Below are 23,922 nucleotides of genomic sequence, written 5' to 3' on the forward strand. Positions count from 1 at the left end.
TCCTCACTCACTTCGTATTTTTCCTGATATGAGAACATGAGAACTGTCTGCTGTATGTGTCGTTATTCGAGACGATGCCTTTCTGTGGTCCTAGCTGTTTTTGCGTTGTGTCCTGTTAGGCTGAACATGTCTGAAAGGCAAGGGGCCCATGGAGGTGTTGTCCTGCGCCCTTGAGGCTGATGCCTGCCCTGAGCAAGCACCCAGTGGGCAGCCTCGGACGAACTGGCACACCCGTTAGTGTCGCCTTTGGATCCCTCCCCACCACAGGCTTTTTTCTACTCGATGATATGTGGTTGGTGCAAATTACCCAAAAACAGCAAAATGTGAATGTGTTTAGCGATCAGTGTCATTAGCTAAAGTTAAGGGTTTGGGGTGTCCTTCCTTTTTCATTTCTGGGTGGCTAGCTAGCTATTTGGTTTTTTAAAAAATTTGGAAATTTTGTCTGGTAGTTTGGGTTTGGGGAAGAGTGACTTGGAATACCAAAATCTGGCCTTCTGCAGTGAGACCTTCCATGCCTGGCTGTGAGGCTGAGGTGGAGGAGCCTTCACAAGTCATCACTAGGGCTCCATGCGTTCTCTGTGATACGAGCTGAACCTGCCACCCTTCCCACACGGGGCGCTTCAGCTCAACGCTTGTGTCTGTGATACGAGGTGAACTTGCCACCCTTCCCACATGGGGCGCTTCAGCTCACGCATGTGCCATGTTCCTTTAGTGCTTTAACTGTCCTGGTCAGTGATTTATGCATTTTTCAAGACATCCTTTTTGTTTTACCTTTCTTGACTTAGAAAAATTCATTTCAGTAAATTGTTTCACAAGACTCCCTGTCACGGTTTCAGATTGTCTCCAGCTTTAAGACCACGACGTCGCGGGCTGCCTGCCAGCTTGTGAAGGAGTACATTGGTCACCGGGATGGCATTTGGGATGTCAGTGTGGCCAGGACACAGCCAGTGGTGCTCGGGACTGCGTCAGCTGGTGAGTTACACACAGACCTGGCCAGCCTGTGGAAGCATGGCTGTGCCTGATCCCTGAGTGACGGACATTCACTTGTCTGTGACAGGAACCTTAGATGCAGAAGTGTCATGGAGGAGTCAGTGGAACCAGCTCATTAGCCCTTGGTGATGCCTGGTGCTGTGGTTTGCAGTCCTACATTCTGTGGTCCTGTGGGTGGGTGCGCAGCTGCTCCCTGCATTCCGTGGTCCCGTGGGTGGGTGTCCAGCTGTTCCCTGAATTCCATAGCCCTGTGGGTGGGTGTCCAACTGCACCCAGCATTCCATGGTCCTGTGGGTGGGTGTCCAGCTGCATCCAGCATTCCGTGGTCCCATGGGTGGGTATCAAACCACACCCAGCATTCTGTGGTCCCTTGGGTGGGTGCCCAGTTATAGCCAGCATTCCATGGTCCCGTTGGTGAGTGTCCAGCTGCTCCCTGCATTCCATGGTCCTGTGGACAGGTGGTCAGCTGCATCTTGTATTCCGTGGTCCCAGGGATAGGTGTGCAGCTGCTCTGTGCCTTTTCCAGGTCTCCGTGGGTAGGGTGTTGCAACTCACAGTCAACAAAATATCTGAGGAAAGAAATACTTGTTTGGGATGGATTTAACTTAAATGTGTTGAGGAATTGGTGTTCCAGTTGCTCTTTTTCTCCTTATCCATAGCCAAGTATGCTTCTGATTTGAGATATGTTTGACTTTTTTTCCCATAAATGGAGTAGCTGAGAGACAGTGCTGCGATACTCACTGAAAGTGAATACTACCTGGGCTTAGCCATCAGTGGAGCCTGATGGCCTTCCCCAGCCAGGGTTTGCCCACAGACTCACAGGGGCAGAGTGTGGAAAGCGACCCTTTGTTTTCTCTAAAAAAAAAAAAAGGTATTTTATGAAAGCTGTCTAAGGTGGCATAATACCCCTTCAGATAAAAATAGCTCAAATTAAAAATGGTGCTCATTGTAAATGCTGTCCCAGCTTGTGAGACGTTAATCCCTCACTGGATTCTGCTTTTTAGAGGCAGACGTGAATGTGATACACCACTTGAACAGTGAGCAAAGTTCTTGCTTCTCTTTGAAACTGTTAAGTCTACTTAAAAAAATAATGGCTGTAAGAGAAATGCCCAAACAAAAACTTATCTCAACAGTTGTAACTGGATTTGGATGCTGTTTGAATATGAAGCTGGAAGATGTTCTGCAACATTTTAATACTTTAATTAAATCATGAAACTGTAATATGAATGACCCCTGCCTGTAAGCTCCCAGCACGATGCAGCCAACCTCATAATAAAGGAGGAAATGGAGTCTCTGGTCTGTCAGCCAACGTCATGGCCTCAGACAGGTCACAGCTTCTCCCACCTGGGAAATGTTTTCTTTGATCAGTTGAAGTGTGCAGAGTAATAGAATCAAAGGTGCAAGAGATATCAGTGGTAGTGTAACTTCCCATTGTTAGGATATTTGTCTTATTCTTTCATTTAAAAAACTATAAACTGATGGCAGGTAAGTTCTGACTTGTTCATTTCCAACTTGCAGACCACACGGCTTTGCTGTGGAGCATAGAAATGGGGAAGTGCCTTGTCAAGTACGCAGGCCACGTGGGCTCAGGTAAGTGCTGCCTGAGGGGCGTGCTGTCTCCAGAGGCCATCGCCTCCTCCATTGTTTCTAAAATTGTGCGTGATAAAGTCAGCTGTGTAGCTCGGTAGTGAGTTTTACTGCTTGGGTGGTTAGGGGACAGTCTGGTCTATTCAGAGACTGGGATAAACTCTGTGTCTTGAGCTTGTATGGGCTCGATAACAGGGAAAAGCTTAACTCCTATACAATGCACGTGTCATGTTAGTCTGCATTTTATTTAATGTATATAAACCATATGTGGGAAATTTTATAACTGAAATGTGTACATTATCACAAAATGTGTATCTGTTTTAGAGATTTACTTCTGTTGTAGCGGTAGTTCAGATGTATTCAGGCTGAATAAAGGATCCTCCATGAATGTGCCTGTGTGCCTGTGGTTAATGCTGTCCACTGTAGCTCTTTTTTGCCTTTTCACGTAGAGCTGTGTGTGTACCAGTTTCCTGGCCAGATTTTATTTCTGTTTCCTCTCGCATGTGCTATGTGGCTCCTTCCCCTGCAGTACTTCTCACCTGCTCACTCACCCTTCCTTATGCGCTCCTTGCTGCCAGGCTGAGAGGTGGCATAGCCTGTGTGCACAGAGGGACAGGTGTGGTTGGGGCCTGTGGCTCTGAGCGCCTGTCTCCGTCCCCAGGGCCCTGATGAGCTGCAGACCCCTCCCCACCCTCCCCTTTCCAGGAGCCCTCTCCTCACCTCCCCTTTCCCAGGACCCCCTCTCCTTTGGCTATTCTTCTTGCCATTGTGTCTTCTCTTTCTTGCTCTGACTTTTCCCCTTAGTGTGTAGACAGGATGGTGCCTTCCCGTGTTAGACGCCCTCCCCTGTGCTGCTTTCTTACCTGCCTTCCCCTGGCATCCCACATACTGGCTGGGGTGCCACAGTGCCACCTGCAGTTTCCAGTGCCTGGCATGTGTGTGATTGGTGCTCAAATGCAGAGCAAAACGTTGGTACGGGAACGAGCACTGTATTCTGTTTCCTCATTCGAATTTCCTCTTTAAAAAACGTTAAAAAATTAAATATATGTGCATAGGCTAAAAAACTGAAAAGTGTTACACGTCCCGCATAAATCACTGGCAGCTGCCTGCCTCATTCTTCCTTACTCCCTATTCTCCCCTTTCAAAAGGCAGTGACTCTTTTAAGTATTCTGCTTTTTCTTCCCTTTTTCTGCATAAGAACATGTTTTATTATGTCATAAATTTTGAGTTTTAGACAAAAAAGTGACTTATTAAGGGAGATGGAGATCTGGCCTTACCATCCCAAAGAGATACATCAGGATTTTTTTTTTTTTTTGAGATAGGGTCTTACTCTGTCACCCATGTTGGAGTGCATTGGTATAATCACGGCTCACTGCAGCCTCAACTGTGCAGGCTTCAAGTGAGCTTCCCATCTCAGCCTCCTGAGTAGCTGGAACTACTGGTGCATGCCACCATACCTGGCTAATTTTTTTGCACCTTTTCTTTTTTTGAGACAGAGTCTTGTTCTATCATACCACTGGAGTACAGTGGTATGATCCTGTAACCTCTGTCTCCCAGGTTCAAGTGATTCTTGTCCCACAGCCTCCTCAGTAGCTGAGATTGCAGATGTGCGCCACCACGCCCTGCTAACTTTTTTGTATTTTAGTAGAGATGGGGTGTCACCATGTTGCCAAGGCTGGTCTCAAATTCCTGAGCTCAGGCAATCTGACCACCTTGGCCTCCTCCAAAATGCTAAGATTGTAGGCGTGAGCCATTGTACCAGGCCTACGTCATGATTTTTATTGAGTTGTACAAATTTTAGGAATGATGACTACCCCTACTCATGTATTGAGCCTGAATTTTCTCCCCAGTTTTGTTTTTTCAGGAGTTGGTAGTTGCCATATTTTTCCCTCTTGCCTACTTTTCTGTGTATGTCCCTAATGATCCTTAAACTCAGCTGTATTTGTAAAGTTTTTCTCAGTGTGATCAGACTCCTCAGATGAGTCTTTGTTCTTTGTGCTGTTCTCATTCCCTTGCTGAGGTCCTCCACTCAGCTGGGTTGACGTCTGAGTTCTTCAAAGCCGTTGCCCTTCGAATTTCCCTTTAGCAGCATCCAGGGATTTCTCTCAACCTCTCTCCTCTGTCACAGCCTTTCTTTCTGGAACCCAAATCTTTTTTTCTTCATGGAGGTTCATATTTCAGTAGCTTTCTTACAAAGGTATCTTAAAGGTAAAACCTTTGAGACCTTAAGTGTTTGCAAAACGGATTTCATCTTTACACTTCATTGGTAATTTGGCTGAGTATTTTCTTCTACATAGGAAATAATTTTCATTCAAAAAATTTGAAGATATTACGTTGTTGGGCTATTTTTATAACTTCTAGGATTGATAGTAAGTCTGACACTATTTTGAATCTGATCACATGTAGGTGATCTGATGTTTCTGTCTAAAAGTGTCTTGGGATTTCCTTTCAGGTTTGGCTTGTGGACTTATAAAAAAATATGCTGGACATTCAGTGAGACTTCCCAGTCTAGAAATGTATGTTCTGAGAAGTGTTCATGTATTTTAGAATTCGTGTTAATAGGATGTTGGACCTGCTAGATTGTTCCTTTATCTTCTCTCTTTCATTTTCTACCTTATTTTTGTTTATTTCTAGGAGATTTCCCAAATGCTATCCATCAGCCTTTTGTTGAAAAAGAGATTCTTTCCATTTCCTATGGTTCTTTGTTCTCTGAAGGCCCCTTTTCATCATAACATTCTGTGACGTCTTCTCTTTTAGTTAGCCCATTGGGTGAGTGAACCTGTCTTCTTGGGGACACCAGGGGTGCTTCCTGGGATTCCAGCTGCTGCTTACTCAAGTCTCAATGCATTCTCCTCGCTCAAATGCCTGACCCCTGCCTTGGGTACTTGGAACCTTTCATTCTCTTTTACTTTCTGAACTTTTTACTACAGTGTGGCATACACACTGGAAAGTATACAAATCATAAGTCGGCAGTGTGAATTTTTACAAAAAGTGTAAATCCACCTTCAAGATCAAGGTGTTAACTGTGAGATTCTTTCAGATTGCTGTGTTGTTGCATTGTTGTGTGGCCCTGTATTATAGGCATTCTGTACACAAACACAGGAGATGTTGCTGGTTTGGTTCCAGAAAGGCAAGTTTTGCAGCAGAGTGAGTCACATGAATTTTCTGGTTACCCAGTACAAGTGTGTATAAAAGTTATGTTGGTATTGTGCTGGAGTCTATTAGGTGTGTAATAGCATCATGTCTAAAACACCAGTGTACAGTGGCACCACCCTGCTGCCCTGCAGTTGAAATTTGTGGATCACTTTTGACTCTTCAAAGACTAAATGACTGAGAGGCCACTGTTAACTGCAAGCCTTACCAATAACATCAACAGCTAACACATTTTCATGTTCTATGTATTACATACTTACCATAAAGAGTCACATTTTTATGATAAGCCGGAGAAAGGGATATGTTATTTAGAAAATTGTAAGGAAGAGAAAATGTATAATATATTTATTATGTGTTAAGTGGAATAAGTTCTTCATTCTCTTGGTCTTCACATTGAGTGGGTTGATGAGGAGGAGGAAGAGGAAGAGTTAGTCTTGCTGTCTTAGGAGTGGCAGAGGTGGAAGAACATCCAAAAATGAGTGGACCCATGTTGTTTAAACCCATGTTGCTCAAGGGTCCAGTGTACCTACCTTAATTTTAAAAATTATAGCTTAAAAATGCTAATGATCATCAGCGTCTTCAGTGAGTCATAGTCTTCTTCCTGGTGAAGGGTCTTGCCTTGATGTTGATGGCTGCTGACTGATCAGGGTGGCAGCTGCTGAAGGTTGGGTTGTCTGTGGCAGTTTCTTAAAATAAGACAGCAGTGAAGTTTGCTGCATTGACTGAGTCTTTCACAAAAGATTTCTCTATCACATGTGATACTATTTAATAACATTTATGCAGTTTCAAAATTGGAGCCAGTCCTCTCAGACTTTGCTGCTGCTGTATCAGTTAAGTTTATGTAATATTCTAAACCATTTGTTGTCATTTCAACAGCGTTCACAACATCTTCACCAGGAGTAGATTCCATCTCAAGAGATCACTTCCTTTGCTCATACTTAAGAAGCAACTCCTCATCGATTCAAGTTTGATCTGAGATTGCAGCAGTTCAGTCCCACCTTCAGGCTCCACGTCTAATTCTAGTTCTCTTGCTATTTCTACCACGTCAGCAGTTACTTTCTCTGCTGAAATGTTGCAGCTCTCAAAGTTATCCATGAGGGTTGAAGTCAACTTCTTCCAAACTCTTGTTAATGATATATTCACCTTCTGCCACAAATCACAATTGTTCTTACTGGCATTTAGAAAGATGAATCGTTGCTGGAAGGTTTTCAGTTGAGTTTGCCCAGATCCATCAGAGGAATCACTGTCTATGGCAGCTATGGCCTTTTGAAGTGTGTTTCTTAAATAATAAGACTTGAAAGTCAAAATGACTCCTTGATCCATGGGCTGCAGAATGGATGTTGTGTCAGCAGGCATGAAATCAGCATTCATCTTGTACATTTTCATCGGAGTTCGTGGGTGACCAGGTGCATTGTCAATGAACAGTAATATTTTGAAAGTTGTAGGTCTCAATGGTAGGCTTAAAATATTCAGTCAACAATGCTATAATTAGATGTGCTGTCATCCATGCCTTATTCCATTTATAGGCAGAGGAGTTGTAGCATAATTCCTAAGGGTTCTAGGGTTTTTAGAATGGCAAGTGAGCATTGACTTCCACTGAAAGTTACCAGCCGCATTAGCCCTTAACAAGTCAGCCTGTGCCTTGAAGTTTTGAAGGCATCGATGTCTCCTCTCTACCTATGGAAGTACTAGACGGCATATTCTTCCAATATAAGGCTGTTTGTTTGCATTCAGAACCCATTGTTTAGAGTAGCCATCTTCACTAATGATCTCAGCTGGATCTTCTGGAGAACTTGCTGCAGCTTCTCCATCAACACTTGCTGCTTCACCTTGTACTTTTATTTTGTGGAGATGGCTTCTTAAACCTCATAAACAACTGTCTGCCAACTTCCAGCTTCTCTTCGCAGTTCCCTCACCTCGCTCAGCCCTCACAGAATTGAAGAGAGTCAGGACCTTGCTCTGCATTAGGCTTTGGCTAAAGGGAATGTTGTGGCTGGTTTAATTAATCCAGACGGCTCAAGCCTCCTGTGCATCAACATGAAGGCTGTTTTACATTCTTATTGTTTGTGTGTTCACTGGAATAGCACTTTTACTCTTCTTCAAGAACTTTTCTTTTGCATTCAGAACTTCGCTGTTTGGTGCAAGACACCCAGCTTTCAGCCTGTCTCAGCTTTTGACATGTCTTCCTCACTAAGCATAATCATTTCTAGCTTTGGATTGAAAGGGAGCCGTGTGCAACCCTTCCTTTCGTTGGAATACATTGAGGCCATTGTAGGGTTATTAGTTGGCCTAATTTTAGTATTGTTTTGTCTCAGGGAGTAGAGAGGCCTGAGCAGAGAGAGATGAGAGAAAGGCTGGTTGTTGGAGCAGTCAGAACCCCCACAGCATTTATAGAGTAAGTTTGTGGTCTTATGTGAGTGTGGTTTGTACCTCCCCCAAAAATGACAGTGGTAGCATCAGAGATTGCAGGTCACTCTTAACAGATATTATATTAATGAAAAAGTCCAAGGTCAAGGTGCTGGCAAAAAGAAACTAAAAAAAGAAAAAGTTTGAAATACTGTAAGAAGGGAACAGACACATGAAGTAAACATGTGCTGTTGGAAAAATGGTGGGAATTAGGTGTTTGACGCAGGCTTGTCACAAACCCTTAATTTGTAAAAAATCCAATACCTACAAAGCACAATAAAGTGAAGGGTAATAAAACGGGGTATGCCTGCATCCACACACAGACGCACACATAGACGCAGAATCATCTCTTCACTAGAGAGGATTTAATTTTTCCTTGGCCAGCAGATAGAGTGAACGGCAAGCCTTGATTCACTGAATAGTTGGGGGTCGGTGGCTTTTAGGCTTTTGGGGCACTGCTGTTCCTCTGGCCTCTTTCCATTGTTCTAAGGGAGTTGTCCTTCAAGGGGGTGCCCTCACAGGCCCCAGCTTTAGTTTCATCTGCCGGTACACTCCGCTTTAACTCTTAGAGGCTTTCTGCTTGCTGTCTGGCCTCATGCCCAATTTAGGTGCTGTCAGTGCCTGGGGGCTTGTGAGTGCTCTCTCGCCCCTTCGTGGCTGCCTCAGCTCCTGTCATTGCCCCTCACTTCTGAACTGCACCCTTGCTCCTGCCCGTCTCTGTGCCTTGAGGGAGTGAGTCAGCTCATGGGACTTCCAGTGCTTCTCTCTGGGGCCTCTGGGCCTGGGTGCCTTGGGGGCTCCACAATCATGTCAAGCCTTTTGTTTATTTTTTGCTGTTTATCTACAGCTTTTATAATTAATCCCAGTAAGGGAGTTTGAGTGGATCTGACAGAGACTGCCTTGTGGCAGCAAGAAGTTGTCTCTGCATGTTCTTGAGCACGGCTTTTTTGTTGGCTTTCCGTTCTTCACGCAGGTTAATTTAACCTTCCCGTGTCCACTCACCCACCATCACCATCTGCTTTTCTGGCTTCCAGTATTTGGTGTCTGTCTCTTCATTCATCGTCTCTTTAGTTCTTTGTAGGCCTGTGCCTGTTTCTTCTAGGACGCCTCCTGCATTTAGAGAGGCGTCGGAGAGTGGAGAAGATCCATGTGTTTCTGGCCTGCTGTTGTGTTGCGTGTGTCTCACTTCTTCCTCCTGAGGACTTGTGTTTGCGTTTTTCCACTAGGGGATGTTTTGATCTCTCAGTTGACCTAGCTAAAGGGAGTGGTGAGGCTGGTGGGAATTTAATCGGTACAACTGTACAAGGAGGTGGTCTGACCACAAATTACACTCTGCCTCTTTCCTCTTGGGTCCTCTGAGCAAAATGCCCAACGACAGACCCCCCCATCTGGCCTCCAGGAGGTGAAATGTGTGAGGGTCCCAGTGTCGCTGTGTCTGCACCTCTCAGAGGCAGAGGTGACGCTGGTGGCAGAGGTGGTTGTTCCCTTTGTTCTTCTCTCTTTAGATTTCAGCTTAAATTTTATGGCAGTTAAATGTGCATGCGATGGAAAGAGCCATATTACCTCTGACACTTGATGAAGGGTAGCTGTGGCTGGCATCCCTGTTTCTGCTCCTCTCGCGGCCACTGTGGATTGGGTCAGGTGCCTGTGGGTTCTGCGGCTGCACCTTTAAATCATGGCTCAAGGTGCTGCCCCGACCAGGCTGTCTGTTGACCGTCCACTGTGGAAGGTGACCAGGGGTGATTGAGCTCTCTCAAGGCCATTTCCATCCTCCCTCTATCATGATTCTGTGCTGATTTTGGTAAGATCTGTGGTCACTGTTCACATCATTATGCTTGCATGAGTAGTGCTACAAAGAAGCTTCCTCCGCAGCTCCCATCACCACGTGCCCGCCTTCCACTGCCTCCTCGGCCACAGTTGGTGCAGTGCCTTCCAGCCCAGCTCCCGTCACCATGTGCCCGCCTTCCACTGCCTTCTCGGCCACAGTTGGCGCAGTGCCTTCCAGCCCAGCTCCCGTCACCATGTGCCCGCCTTCCACTGCCTCCTCGGCCACAGTTGGCGCGGTGCCTTCCAGCCCAGCTCCCGTCACCACGTGCCCGCCTTCCACTGCCTCCTCGGCCACAGTTGGTGCGGTGTCTTCCAGCCACACCTCACAGTGGCCCAGCTTCATTTGTGATTAGCTGAAGGTTGGGATAGACATAATAAAGTGAAAATTGATCGCTGATCTTACCAAAATTTCTCATTGAAGTTGGAAGCCTTAGTACTATTTGTTAGTGGTTATAGTGATAATTTGGTTTTAGGTCTATTGAGTGCTTAGGTTTATTACTTATAAGTGTACACAGTTGCTACCAGCTTTTCCCACAGTTATCTGTATTTTAATATTAATAATGAGACTATCTTCTAGCATTTTTCATTTAGTTCTTTAGAAAAATATAATTCTAATGGTATAGTTAACATTTAGTTAAGAGATAACGTATTCAGATTTGGTAAAATTTCCAATATGTTCTGTGTTAGGGACATGCATTTTCTTTACAAGGGGTGGAAATAAGGGTTGGTATCCCCAGAGTGACACAAGTCAGCTCACTGTTCTGCTGACCAGTGCTGACTGAGGGTAGCTCACCCTGCCCCAAGCACTGTTGTTTGCTTTGGAAGATTCCAGGTGGGTAGGGTGGGCTTCAGACTGGGTCAGGCCTGTGTAGCCGGGCTCTGTGTTCAGTGCTGATGTTTGTGCGCATGCTTGGTGTCTTGCTGACCACATGCCAAGGTATCCCGTCTACAGTCAGGACAGAAGCAAGGGGGAAGGTGAAGTACCAGGGTCTCATGCTCCTTTTTCAAGAAAATGATAGCTTCCTCAGAAGACTTCTGGCTGGGCACGGCAGCATACACCTAGAATCCCAACACTTTGAGAGGCTGAGGCTGAGGCCGGCAGGAGTTTGAAACCAGCTCGGGCAACATGGCAAGACCTTGTCTCTACCAAAAATACAAAAAAAAAAAAACGCAAACAGCCAGGCGTGGTGGCATCTTCTTGTACTCCCAGCTACTTGGGAGGCTAAGGTGGGAGGATCACTGAGTCTGGAAGGTCAAAGCTGCAGCAAGGCTGGATGGCACACTGCACTCCAGCCTGGGCAGCCGGAGTGAGACCTCTGCCAAATACCCCTTTTGTAAGGAGAGCGGGAGGGCATCATAACTGGTGTAACCCAGTCCTCATTCATCACCTGAGGCTGGCAGAGGTGATACTCTCTGGGATCCTGGGGTCTCTACTAGTCACAGAACAGATTGGGGTCCTTAGGCTGGCAAGGAAGGTGGGGCGGGCGTTGGGGCTTATAAACTGTGTCTGCCACGCTATAATTTGCCTTCACCTGTTGTTATATTTTCTTTTTCAAAGTTCTGATTTATTTTAAGATGAAAAGATATCCCTGTCTATAAAAGGAAAGAGATTGTTAATATCCTTTTCCTGGGTCCTATACCGTAGCGATTTGGGGGTTCATACCTGAGCTGTTGTTTATTGTGGTTCTGTTCTAATTCTCACATTTATTTATAGTTTAATTGAGTGGAGGATCTAATATTGAACCCTCATAGTTCTTTTAATGTTGACTTTGAAATACATGCTATAGTTAATAAATGTTGATAACATGTTTTTGTCACTTTAAACATTTTATCATATTTTTATTTTGCAGTAAATTCTATAAAATTTCATCCCTCAGAGCAGTTGGCTCTCACTGGTATGTTGATTTTTTTCTTTATTGAACAAAATGATAGATGGTCTTAAAACAGCTATAAATATTCCTTTCTTATCAGTAGCAGAATAATCCATGGCGTTTATGAAAGTTAATCTTTAGTCGACATTTTATGAATGAAATGAGACGTGGATACGGGGAAGTGCATTGAGCAGTGCTTTCTGGAGACAGTGGTGGATAGCAGTTAGAGTGATGGTGAGATGAAGACGATTCACGGTAGTCCCGAAATCTTTCGTACAGCGTGTTTGTTGTTTACCTGTGGTTCCCGTAGTCAGACAGCTCCTCGAGGGCCTGTGGCTGTCGTTGCGTTCCCTTATCTTCTATGCATCTGATATGGAGAAGGGAGAAAAGTAGCGCAGAGAACACGGCAAGTTGTGAGTCAGCATTTTTATTTCTTTCTGGATAATTTACCTACACTGTGATAGCTTGGATAGAGTAGTTGTAAAAACATGCCTTCCTTGGTTGCTTTTGGAGGATAGCTTTACAGTCCTGAGGGCTTTTCCTGTGAGACTCTTAGACCACCACAGTTGCCCGTGGTAGTCCAGGGACATTGGCGATCATCTGGAAGACTGTGTGTGGGCTTTCTATAGACCAGAGGTCCCTACGCTTTTTCCGTAAAGGAATAGTGAGTGAGTATTTTCATCTCTGTGGGACATTCAGGCTCTGTCTCCAATTCTCCTGTTGTAGCATAAAAGCAGTGGACGGTGCACTGATGAGTGGACATCGCTGTGTCTGGCAACTTTATTCACAAAAATGGGTGGCTGCCTGGGTTTTGCCTACGGGCCAGATTATGCTGACCAGGGATAGAACACTGAGGGTGAGATGACTGGCCACTTTGTGCAGGTGAAGTTGTGTAAGAAGGAGCCCCAGTGACAAGTACTTCCAGTGTGTGTGATACAGTGAGTCACGCGGTTTGGTCGGAGTTTTTATGTCAGAGAGAAATGTGGGAGGGTTAGACTGAGAGTCATTTTGAGCAGTCTAGACCACATAGCTAATTTTCACCCTAATACGTATGTGAAGACTAAAGCAAGCAAGGAGTTTGAATCTTCTGAAGTTGGTGGTTTGTTGGATGATGGGAAAGGGGACAAAGGAGACTGGAGCAGTTAGACGTGTCCAGATTCAAACCAAAGGGCTGCGAAAGAGAGTGGAACGAGACACATCCAGGAACTGATGAAGACTTGGAAGCACGCGGTAATGGGCACAGAGAGAGAATTAGGCTGGATTGGGCATGATGTTGATGTGAGGAACAGTTGCAAGTCAGGGCAGCACCTTCATTTATAAAACATGTGCTGCCTCAGCTCAGAGCAGCTCCTTTAGGGAAGTTTGGTGCAGTGAAAAGAAGGTGGAAGCCAGCCTGCCCCCGTGTTGGGGAGACGTGGCCGTTCTGGTGTCGGAGGCGTGTTCTGTGCCTGCAGTGCTGTCCTTTGTCTTTCCAGTCCTCAGTCAAAGCGTTTCCTCACAAACTGGCTGCTGAAAACAGAGCGGGATGGAGCCGCACAGGTGAGGAGTGCTGATAGGTGCCGCTCATTGAGAGGTTGCCTCAGGGTTGAATGGATGGAGATGAGCGTTTCTTTCCCTTGCATCTCAGAGTTGATCACAGCTCTAGGTTCTGGTATAATAGGGTTTCTTAGGTTAGACAGAGGGAGAATAAAGTCTACTATTGGTCCATTTTCTCTGAACCTCCGGGGCTTTCTATGCTAAAATGAAAAGTGAAGTAGTTTTATAAGTCATCATTATCTCATCAGTTTTGCACATATACTCTGTTCTCAATAGCATTATGCAGTCTCAGAAAAGAGTTATTTAAGTGAAAAGTACATTCATTTCACTAAGTGGTCACTAAGCCGGAAAGGTCTGACTGCTGCCGCTCAGCCGGCGTGCAGTGAAGAGCACGTTTTACCATGGTCTGTGCCTTGGGTAATTTTCCCCGATTTCTCTCTTCAGCTTCTGGAGATCAGACTGCTCATATCTGGAGATACGCGGTGCAGCTGCCGACACCCCAGCCTGTCGCTGACACTAGTGTAAGCACCTTTCCTTACCTGCGAGCGTGTAGGATGCTGATGTCTGCGAACCTGAGATCCGTTTATAATATCTGCCATGGGCTGAATGCTTGTGTCCCCCCAGATTCAGTGTTGAAGCCTTCACCCCCAGTGTGGTTGACTTTGGAGATGGACCTCTAAGGAGGTAGTTGAGGTTCAGTGAGGTTGCGTGAGGTCCACTGGGATTAGTGTCCTCCCATGAGGAGACAATGGAGAGCTCGCCTGTGTTCTCAGTCTCTCTGTCACTGTCTGTGTCACGTACGGGCAGAGCCAGAGGGCGGCCATCTGTACGCCATAAAGAGAGACCGCATCAGAACCTGAATTGGCAGGAACCTTGATCTTGGACTTCCAGCCTCCAGAACTGTGAGAAAATACATTCCTGTTTTTTATAAGTCACCCAGTCTATGGTATTTTGTTACGGCAGCCAGCGCAAACTAAGACAGATTTTAGTACCACAAAGTGGGGGGGCTGCTTAAGAAATGCCTACAATGAGGATGTGGCTTTGGAATTGGGAATGGGTAGGTGCTGCAGGAGTTCTCAGGTATCTGCTGGAGAAAGCCTCAATGGCTGTGAAGGGCTTGTTGGTAGAAATATGGACATTAATGATGACTCCGGTGAAGGCTCAGAGAAGAAAGGGGAGAGCTGGAGGGAAAGCTTCTAGCGTCCTGGAGAACGCAGGTATCATAGGCAGAATGTTGTGGAGAGTGGATGTTGAAGGCCCTTGTGGTGAGGCCTCAGAGGAGGCGAGGGACAGGTTACGGGAACCAGAGGAAAGTGATCCTCGTTACAAAATGGCAGAGGACTTGACTGGGCCGAGATCTCGTGAGTGAAATGTTAAAGGTGCAGCCTGGCTTCTTTCCTCGCATATAGTAAAATGTGAAAGGATGGAGACACACCGAAGGTGTTAAGGGAAAGGGGACGAGAACTTGTGAGATCAGGGACATTCCCAGCCTGTGCCTGTTACAAAAAAATGAGAAAGCCAGTTCTGAAGAGAACATGCAGGGTTTGTCTGAACAGCCAGCTGACAGGGAGGTGAGTGTGGGTGGGAGCCACAGCGGGAACCAGGAGTGGAGATGGGATTACACCCAGAGGACCAGAGGGAACACCATGGGGACAGAATGAAGGAAGGCATCAGACTGCTGGGATTCCACAGCACGGAAACCAGCGCTGCCTGGCCGAGAACCTTAGCACCCTTCAAGACAAGGGGAGAACGCCCCCGAAGGTGATTCTGAGTTCGGCACGGCTGCAGCTCTCACCGCAGGCCCAGGATGAGGGCCTGTTTCTTCCTTGGTTTCAAAGCATGGGGCCTCCATGGTTTCAGGGCCTGGCTGCCATGGTCCAGTGCTGTGGGGGTGGGGCTGCCAGGCCGAGAGCCAAGGGGGTGATGCCCTCACCCCAGCATGCCTGGAGGGTGGCATCCAGCCCAGGAGGGGCGCTCTGGAGCCTGAAGAGCTTGAGGAGTTTGCCCTGTGGGGTTTTGGACTTGCTTGGGCCCCGCCACCCTTTCCCTTTTATCTTTCTCTCTCGAGAAGGAGTGTCTATCCCACCTATGCCCGACTGCTGTATTTTGGGAACCCGTAACTTGTTCGGGTTCAGTGGTTCATGGCTGGAGGGGAGCTCAGCTTCAGGATGAGCGAGTCGCACCCTGAGTCCTACCCACTCCTGATTCAGATGATGTTTTGTTGACACTCGGGATTTCATACCTCACACCTCAGTGCTGATGGCTGGAATAAGACTTCTGGGGCTGTTGGGATGGGATGAGTGCATTTGCTGTGCAAGAAGGATGTGAATTTTGGTAGGGGGGGTGGAACACGATGTTCTCAACTAAATGTCTCTGTCCCCTTGAATTTTGTGTTGAAGCCCTAACCCCCAGTGTGGCTGTCTTTGGAGATGGGATCTCTGAGGAAGTGGTTAAAGCAAAATGAGGTAGTGGAGGGGCTGCCCTGATCCCATAGGATGAGTGGTCTTTGCACATGCGCTTGCCTCTCCCTCTCTTTCCCTCTTTTCTCCCCCTTCCTCCCCGCTTCTCCCTGTCGCTCTCTCTCCATGCTAATATTAGTAAAAGCCCCTGTGGGTGCATGGCAGGATGGCAGTGCCATGCACTGGAAGAGAAGCTGCACTGGTTGGCACCTTCGTCGTGGACTTGGAGTCTCCAGAACTGGGAAAAAACTAATTTCTGTTGTTGAAGCCGCTTGGCCTGTAGTCTTGTATTTTGGCGGCCTGCACTGACTGAGTCAGCACCTAGAAAGGTGCTCCTTCACTTGTGTGTGCGCGTGTCTGCTTCAGCCTTCCTTTCTACAGACAGGGAACATTTACCATCCAGTCTCTTATATTTTATGTTTGGATGCTGTTTCTTACTGTTTCATCTGTTTAATATTAGACATCTGGGGTATCTTCCATGAACTTTCATCATATCAGTTAATGGCTTGTATGAATGGTTTCATCTGTGTAATATTAGACATCTGGTGTGTCTTCCATGGACTTTCATCACTCCAATTAACGGCTCGTATGACATCATTTTTATGTGGTTCAAATTTAAACGTAGGTAATGAAAGATGTTGCCTATTGAGAGGAATGAATTCACGTACTTATCCCATAAATTCGTAAAATTCTTCACTTACCGTTTGCCTTGCACTGCCTGCTGTAGCCCAGCCGCTGTGTTTATGATCACAGAGAGGCCTGAATGTTCCTCTGAGTGCAGTTACCTTCCTAGTTTCAGTGACAGGATAAACGTTAGTGGCGTGGTCTTCCCGCATGCTTAGCCCTCCCTGTGCGCCTGAGCAGGTAGGAACGGCGCCAGGCAGACAGTGTGAATGATGCACATGTCTAGAAGTTTCAGTTTGCGTTGGGCTGTGGTCGTTGCAAGGACGAGAGTAATCTCGTTTTGATATTTTCACCTTGGAATATTCCTTGACTTTTCTGCTTCGTGAAATTCTAAACACTGTTGCATGTGGAGATAGTTAGCAGTTAATGAATTCCAGTGATAAATGAGTTTTCTTTAGTTGAGAGGTCCTAATGGTTCATTTTTAACTGGATGTATTATGTATTTTAACACATTTTTGTTCTCTTCGTGGAATTACCAGACTATTAATTCTGTAGTGCAGAACGCTGTCCATTAATACGCACATTTGATGATGAAACCAGTGAAATGTGCATTGATGGTAGGTGCGGTGGAAAGGTGAGGAGGGTGAGCACTGATGCTCGGGAAATTCAGAGGACTTAATGTATGGATTGTTTTCCACATAAAATAAGAAAAATACTGGTTTTCTCAGAGGGAAGATTCATGTACAGTACTTACATTAAAAACACCTAATAGTTTACTTAGAATGTTCACCCAATTTTATTTTCTTCTTTACTACTTTGCTTGTGTTGGGTGAGTGCACATCTCATGTTGCTAGTTGCCACCTCAAGATTTGGGGCTGGTGTTGGGGGGGTCTAAGTTAAAGATGAACCTCTGTGGCGTGCCATGACTTGAGCTGTCCCGAGCAGACACAGTTGTGTCAGGCCCTCCCTAATGAAGAGTAGATAATACATCTGCCTCCTGGTGTCGGCAGGGGAGCCATTCCAGGACCCGCAGATGCCAGAGCCCATGGACGCCCAGGTCCCTGCGTAAACAGGTGTCGGCGGGGGATTGGTTCCAGGACCGTGTGCCCACAGATGCCAGAGCCTGTGGATGCCCAAGTCCCTGCATAAACAGCATGGTAGGCTCCTTCCAGCATTGCTGGATGAAATGAGCCTCCTTAGGTGGAAAGCCGCCTTGTTTTCTGAAGCTTTTGCCGGCCAGTCTTGACTCTGATTTGCTTAGCAGTTCTAATTTTAAATTTCAACACAAACTGTAATCTGTTGAAATCTGTGTTCATCTTGAATCATCATAGCTTTTGGACAGACATCTTGTTTTTTAAAATTTCCATCTGTGAGTTTTGCTTGACATCTACAATGTTGATGAGGAAGTGTTTGGGTGGCATAGTGGAAACAGATTTATGTTACCAGCAGAACGACTGTCGCACCCAAGTGAGGTCACGCCGAGTTATTAGTTTAACTTCATTGGGCTTCTTTTTCTCCTCTGAAGGAGTTTGCCCCGTCGCTGCCCCTGGCTCTTTGCTGAGCTCCCTTTGGAGCCATTTTCCCAGCCATGGGCAGTGCTGTCACCTGTCACCTCCTGCCTTCAAGGTGGCATCCGAGTCACTTCCTCCTGCTGCAGCCTGTCTGGGGGCCCTCTGCCAGCCTGTGAGCCTCACGCCCTTCGTGTCCCTGACCCCCTGTCCCGACTGAGCTGCGCATGCCGCCCTGAGCTTGCTGTCTGGTTTCTTTGTGCCACCCCCTCTGGAAACATCACCATCTGTCACCCGGTGCTTTGGACCAAACACCTTTACATGGTCTGTATTGTTCTCTTACTGCATGTAGAAATCAGCGTGTCAGCAGCTCCTGAAGCAGAGGGGGTTTCAGTTCTCTCTTCCTACCCTGCTCCAGGCCGCTCTCTCTCACCAGCGCTTCTCTCATCTCTGTTCATCTCCCCACGTTGTTGTCTGGGGCTGTCGTAACAAAGTGCCACAGCCTGGGTGGCTTCTAAACAACAGGCCTGTGTTCCTGCAGTCCCAGAGGCTGGAGCCGAGACCAGGATGTGAGCAGGGCCAGTTCCTGCTGAGGCCTCTCCATGGCTCGGAGATGGCGTCTTCACCCTGGGTTCTTCATCCATCTGGGAGTGTCTGTGTCCTTATCCCTTCTTAGGAGGACGTCAGGCCTGTTGGATTAGGGTCCACTCTCCTGGCCCCATCTTACCTTAATCAGCTCTTTGAAGTCCCTTTCTCTAAACAGCCACATTCTGAGGTCCTGGGTGAGTTCTTGAGCGCAGGAATGTGGGTCCATAGCAGCCCCTTGTTCACGCAGCACACGCCAGGCACCACGTCCCACACACAGCCGCCTGGTGATTTGGCATCACACATGGAATGAAAGCCAGCGTCCTTTCCACAGTCTCCTGGGATGACACGAGCTGTTCCTGATGCGGCCTCAGACTTTGCCTCCTGTAGCTGCTCCTCAGCACAGGCGGGCCTTAACCTTCCTTTCTTCATGCCTGACTCAAGCGTGACCTCATCACAGAGCCCTCCTCAGCCATTCCATGGAAAATAGCAGCCCCCGACCAAGCTGCCCCTTGTCCTGTTTTATTTTACTCCACAGAACTTACTGCCACCTTACTGTGTGTGTGTTTATGTGACGTGTGTTCCTGTCCTGCCGTGCTTCCCTGTGATGTGTGTTCCCGTCCTGCTCTGTGTCCCTGTGACGAGTGTTCCCGTCCTGCTCTGTGTCCCTGTGACGTGTGTTCCCGTCCTGCTCTGTGTCTCTGTGACGTGTGTTCCCGTCCTGCTCTGTGTCCCTGTGACGTGTGTTCCCGTCCTGCTCTGTGTCTCTGTGTCGTGTGTTCCCGTCCTGCTCTGTGTCCCTGTGACGTGTGTTCCCGTCCTGCTCTGTGTCCCTGTGACGTGTGTTCCCGTCCTGCTCTGTGTCCCTGTGTCGTGTGTTCCCGCCCTGCTCTGTGTCCCTGTGTCGTGTGTTCCCGCCCTGCTCTGTGTCCCTGTGACGTGTGTTCCCGTCCTGCTCTGTGTCCCTGTGCCGTGTGTTCCCGTCCTGCTCTGTGTCCCTGTGACGTGTGTTCCCGTCCTGCTCTGTGTCCCTGTGGCGTGTGTTCCCGTCCTGCTCTGTGTCTCTGTGACGTGTGTTCCCGTCCTGCTCTGTGTCCCTGTGACGTGTGTTCCCGTCCTGCTCTGTTCCCTGTGACGTGTGTTCCCATCCTGCCGTGTGTCCCTGTGACATGTGTTCTCGTCCTGCCGTGTGTCTCTGTGACATGTGTTCTCGTCCTGCTCTGTGTCCCTGTGACGTGTGTTCCTGAGTAATGTGTGTTTGCTCATGACATTGGTGTGTTAGGCCATTCTTGCATTGCTATAAAAAAGTACCTGAGACTGGGTAATTTATAAAGAATTGAAGAGGTTTAATTGGCTGGTTCTGCAGGCTGTACAGGAAGTGTGGCGCCAGCATCTGCTTGGCTTCTGGGGAGGTCTCAGGGAACTTGGAGCTTTCAGTCACAGCAGAAGATGAAACAAGGGGTGTGTCCCACGGTGGAAGCAGGAGCAAGGCAGGGGTGCCACACATCCAAACAGCCAGATCTCGTGAGAGCTCACTCACTGTTCTGAGGCCTGCCCCAGGCTTGGAGGAATCCTCCCCCATGAGCCAGACACCCCCACCAGGCCTTACCTCCAACACAGGAGATTCCAGTTCAGCCTGAGATTTGGGCCAGGACAGATTTCCAAACTATCAGCTCCAGCTTGTGTACATATGACATATGTCCCCATATTAGCACGTGTGTGTGTGTGTGTGTGTGGGGCGGGGGGGGGGGTTGGTCTCTCTCTTATGCCAGAACGTAAGTTCTCTGAGGACAGGGGCTTTGCCAGTGGTCTTCACTCCGGAGTTCTTACCTGCTAGTTGGAGCGTAGTTTTGCATGTGTGCATGTCAGAAGCCGCCTGTCCTCTTCTGCACTGTGTAAGCAGCACCTGGGCTCTGGGCGTGAGGGCTGGCACCCTGTCAGCCCCTGATAAATATTTGTTGGATGGATATACAGATTTTCTTACAGAGCTGGTTCTAATGTGTTTATTTATCCTTGGCCTTTGACAGGAGACTTGATGTTACAAAGGAAAGTAGACTCTAATAATTGTAGCAATGGAATTCTAAGTATATTTTAAATAGGCTCTTGAGCATGAATGTGCTTCTTTTTTGTAGTATGATAAATTACTGACTTTCATTTGTATTTGTTTAGTTTTATATTGCATGTCTACTCATAAGTGGTGAAAACTTAAGTGTTGAAGTCACTTTATTTGCCATTTTGTTGGTTAGTGGAAAGAAATGGTAGTTCAGTTGACAGCATGGTACATTCCACTTTTTTTTTTTGTATGCGATAGTCACAGAGTTGATGGGTTTTCAGCGGGCAGCAGTTATGGGTCAGAGGAGGACACACTCATCACAATGGCCAGCACCGGGCTCCTGGCAGTGGCTGTCGTGATGGGTACGTCCTCAGGAGATGAATGAGAGCAGTCTGTTTTGTTGCTGTGTTGGAAGAAACTCAAGATTCCCATGAAGTGTCTTTCTTTTCTGGTCTTCTCTTTGGCAGCAGATATCTGGGGAAGATGAAGTAGAGTGCTCTGACAAGGACGAGCCCGACCTCGATGGGGACGTGTCCAGCGACTGCCCCACTATCCGCGTCCCGCTGACTTCCCTCAAGAGCCACCAAGGCGTGGTCATCGCTGCAGACTGGCTGGTTGGGGGGAAGCAGGCTGTGACTGCCTCATGGGACCGGACAGCAAACCTGTATGATGTGGAGACGTCTGAGCTCGTTCATTCTCTGACAGGTGCCTGAGTTATTTGAGTCCTTGGCCTCCTGGCTGTGCACGTTAGTTTATGTCCATGTGTTATGTCTGACCTTGCCAGTTACTTCTTGACCAGAATGAGTCTCAGTCCTTCTGGCTCTTCTGTGGTAATTATTGGAGATTCTTTGTATTAATAATTGAACTATTGATAGCTAAATGTATTTTATCTTCAGGGGATTTAAACTGTAGCATGTAGTATGTAGATATTGGATATAGGGTGGTTGATTAGTTTCCCATTGCTCTGTAACAAATTTCCACAAACTTAGTGTCTTAAAACGACAGGAATTACTGCCTTGTGGTTTCCCAGGTCAGGGATTCTGGGTCTGTGGCAGCTGCTCTTCTCCCTGGGGCTTGAAGACCGAAGCCAGGGTGCAGCCTGGGCGGGGCCTCCTTGAGGCTGCTGTCTTCTTCCGATGTCGTTAGAGAAGCCCCTTCCTGCACTGGTTCCTGAGGCCCCGTCTTACCGGCTGCCAGCGGGGGCTCCTCTGGGCATCTAGAGGCTGTGCCTGGCCCTGGGAGCCCCTGCACAGGGCCCGCCTTTCCTCACAGAGCAGCTGCTTTCCTCCTCGGCCGGAGCTCCTCCCCTGCTGCTCTGAACTCTCCGACGACTTCTGGGACCCTTTCTAAGGGCCCATTGGGTTAGGCCAGGCCACCCAGGACAATCTCCCTTTAACTCAAAGTCAACTCATTTAGGGACCTTAATTACATCTGCAAAATCCTTTTTGCTTTATAAGGTATCATAATTACCAGAAAGATAATCTCACCCTATTAGCAGGCTCTGAAGGGAAGGGCTTTAGGCAGGGTGGGTACGGGACAGAGTGGCTTAGAGTCTGTGCGGGGTGGTTGGGGAGGTGACTTAGGCAAGGCGTGTATGAGGCAGGGGTGACTTAGGGCATATGCGGGGTTATGGGGGTGGTGGTTTAGGCGGGCATGTAGGGTGCGGGGTGGCTTGGGGCTGTCTTGGGGTTCTGCCTGCTGAAGTTGCTTCTGCGAATCTGTCTATAAGTGCATTTCCTGCAGGAGCTTAAAGATTATATTTGACTGAGGACCCACAGCATTCTGTCATTAGAAGATATTCTGGAAGCAAAGAATTAAGATTTAAGGGGTTCTCATGTTCAGCCTGTTAATTCTCCTGACCTAACTGTTAGGGTCAGAAAATGGGTTATGCACCTGCTTAGGTCCCTGTTCCTTTGATGTGGACGGCTGAAAGGCCTTCAGCTTCTGAGGAAAAGCTGTTTCCACCGTGACCCGCATGCTGCTGCGTGATTCCATTAGGTCAGGTTCACCTTCTCAGAGAGATGGCTGCTTGGGTTGTTGTGCTGTGGAAAAGCTTCGCTCTCAGCGCACCTGCAGGGAATGACCGTGCGTTTTGCCATCTTGGTTGCAGGGCATGACCAGGAGCTGACGCACTGCTGCACACACCCCACCCAGCGGCTCGTGGTGACCTCCTCCCGCGACACGACTTTCCGCCTCTGGGATTTCAGGGACCCTTCCATCCACTCAGTGAATGTTTTCCAGGGACACACGGAGTGAGTTGTGGTAGTTTCAACATCTCTCTCTAGTCATGAAAAAAGTTCTGTGGATTGACATGAAAACTTAATTCCAGCCTTAATTTTCAGTGTTCCCAACTCTGGTATCTTTCAGAAAACGACTGTCTTTCAAACTCTACTATTCTTTTTCTAACCATTTAGCTCCATCAAAGGATCTAGGAGATTAAGAGAAGACACCCTCCGATGTTCTCTCAAGAAGTTTAATGAGGACATAATGGGGCAGTGGGCGGAGAGGGTGGAGAAGAGCAGGGCTGCCAGAGCCTGTGGCTAAGGACTGGGGCGGCCAGGCACCATGGGGGCCGCTGGGGCTGCTGCCGCCACCCACAGGGCGTTTCCTGAATCTTTTCCATTTAGTTTTTGTTACCACGTGTGTCTTCATGGTGTATTCTGGGAGAAGGTACACACACAGACGTGCTCGCAGACATAGACCCTCGATCCAAACCCCCAGCAACTCATAAGCGTAAAGTCTTAACAGGACTCTTCAGTTCTTTGCATGACTGCCTCCTTCCCTGAGTTTGGCCCTGCTCAGTCAATGATGAGACCGTCTGCCCAGTCATGGGGGCTGTCTACTTAGAGCGTTCCCTGGTTCTTCTCTTTCAACCTCCGCTCCCCATTCCCCCATCATGCCCCATGTGGCCCACTGGTCAGTCTCCTGCCAGCCGTGCTTGTGGGGTCTGTCCTGGCTGCTCCTCGCTCCTCCAAGCCCCCAGACTTCTCACCACTGCTGCTCCACACTCCAGCCTCTGGATAAGCGCATTCAGGAGTGGTTTATAAATGAACATTTGTGTATTTGCCTACTCTAAATATGAAATTTGGTTTCATCTGTTTAACGTTAGTTACTAAGTTTTAGATTTAATGTTCAAAATGTTAGTAAGATGTTGGAAAGGAAAATAGGACTTTTTTTATTTTTTAAAATTTTAATTTAGTTATTTATATTTTGAGCTGGAGTCTCACTCTGTTACCCAGGCTGGAGTGCAGTGGCTGATTTCAGCTCACTGCAATCTCTGCCTCCTGGGTTCAAGCGATTCTCCTGCCTCAGCCTCCCGAGTA

At 47.5% G+C, this 23,922-nt stretch overlaps 1 protein-coding gene and 1 long non-coding RNA gene across 3 annotated transcripts in view; one reads left to right on the forward strand and one right to left on the reverse strand.

The window, feature by feature from the left end:
• Window positions 1-23,922, forward strand: part of WDR37 (WD repeat domain 37) — a 78,177-nt gene that overhangs the window by 27,739 nt on the left and 26,516 nt on the right. Inside the window, exons 6-11 of one of the 2 annotated variants that reach the window (XM_032266165.1) lie at window positions 837-972; window positions 2,509-2,580; window positions 11,814-11,858; window positions 13,815-13,891; window positions 21,067-21,304; window positions 22,710-22,851. In XM_032266165.1, the coding sequence (XP_032122056.1) occupies window positions 837-972; window positions 2,509-2,580; window positions 11,814-11,858; window positions 13,815-13,891; window positions 21,067-21,304; window positions 22,710-22,851 (710 nt within the window). The remainder of the gene's footprint in view (window positions 1-836; window positions 973-2,508; window positions 2,581-11,813; window positions 11,859-13,814; window positions 13,892-21,066; window positions 21,305-22,709; window positions 22,852-23,922) is intronic. The other variant, XM_032266166.1, reaches the window with a different exon arrangement.
• LOC116541752 lies at window positions 8,709-23,420 on the reverse strand. The gene is made up of 3 exons (XR_004264930.1): window positions 23,315-23,420; window positions 17,170-17,176; window positions 8,709-8,719 (listed from the first exon to the last, which is right to left on the reverse strand). It is a non-coding gene; the product is annotated as an uncharacterized LOC116541752 (long non-coding RNA).

This window comes from Sapajus apella, unplaced genomic scaffold (genome assembly GCF_009761245.1).
Source record: "Sapajus apella isolate SASKATOON/1434 unplaced genomic scaffold, GSC_monkey_1.0 scaffold155, whole genome shotgun sequence".
Classification (NCBI taxonomy): domain Eukaryota; kingdom Metazoa; phylum Chordata; class Mammalia; order Primates; family Cebidae; genus Sapajus; species Sapajus apella.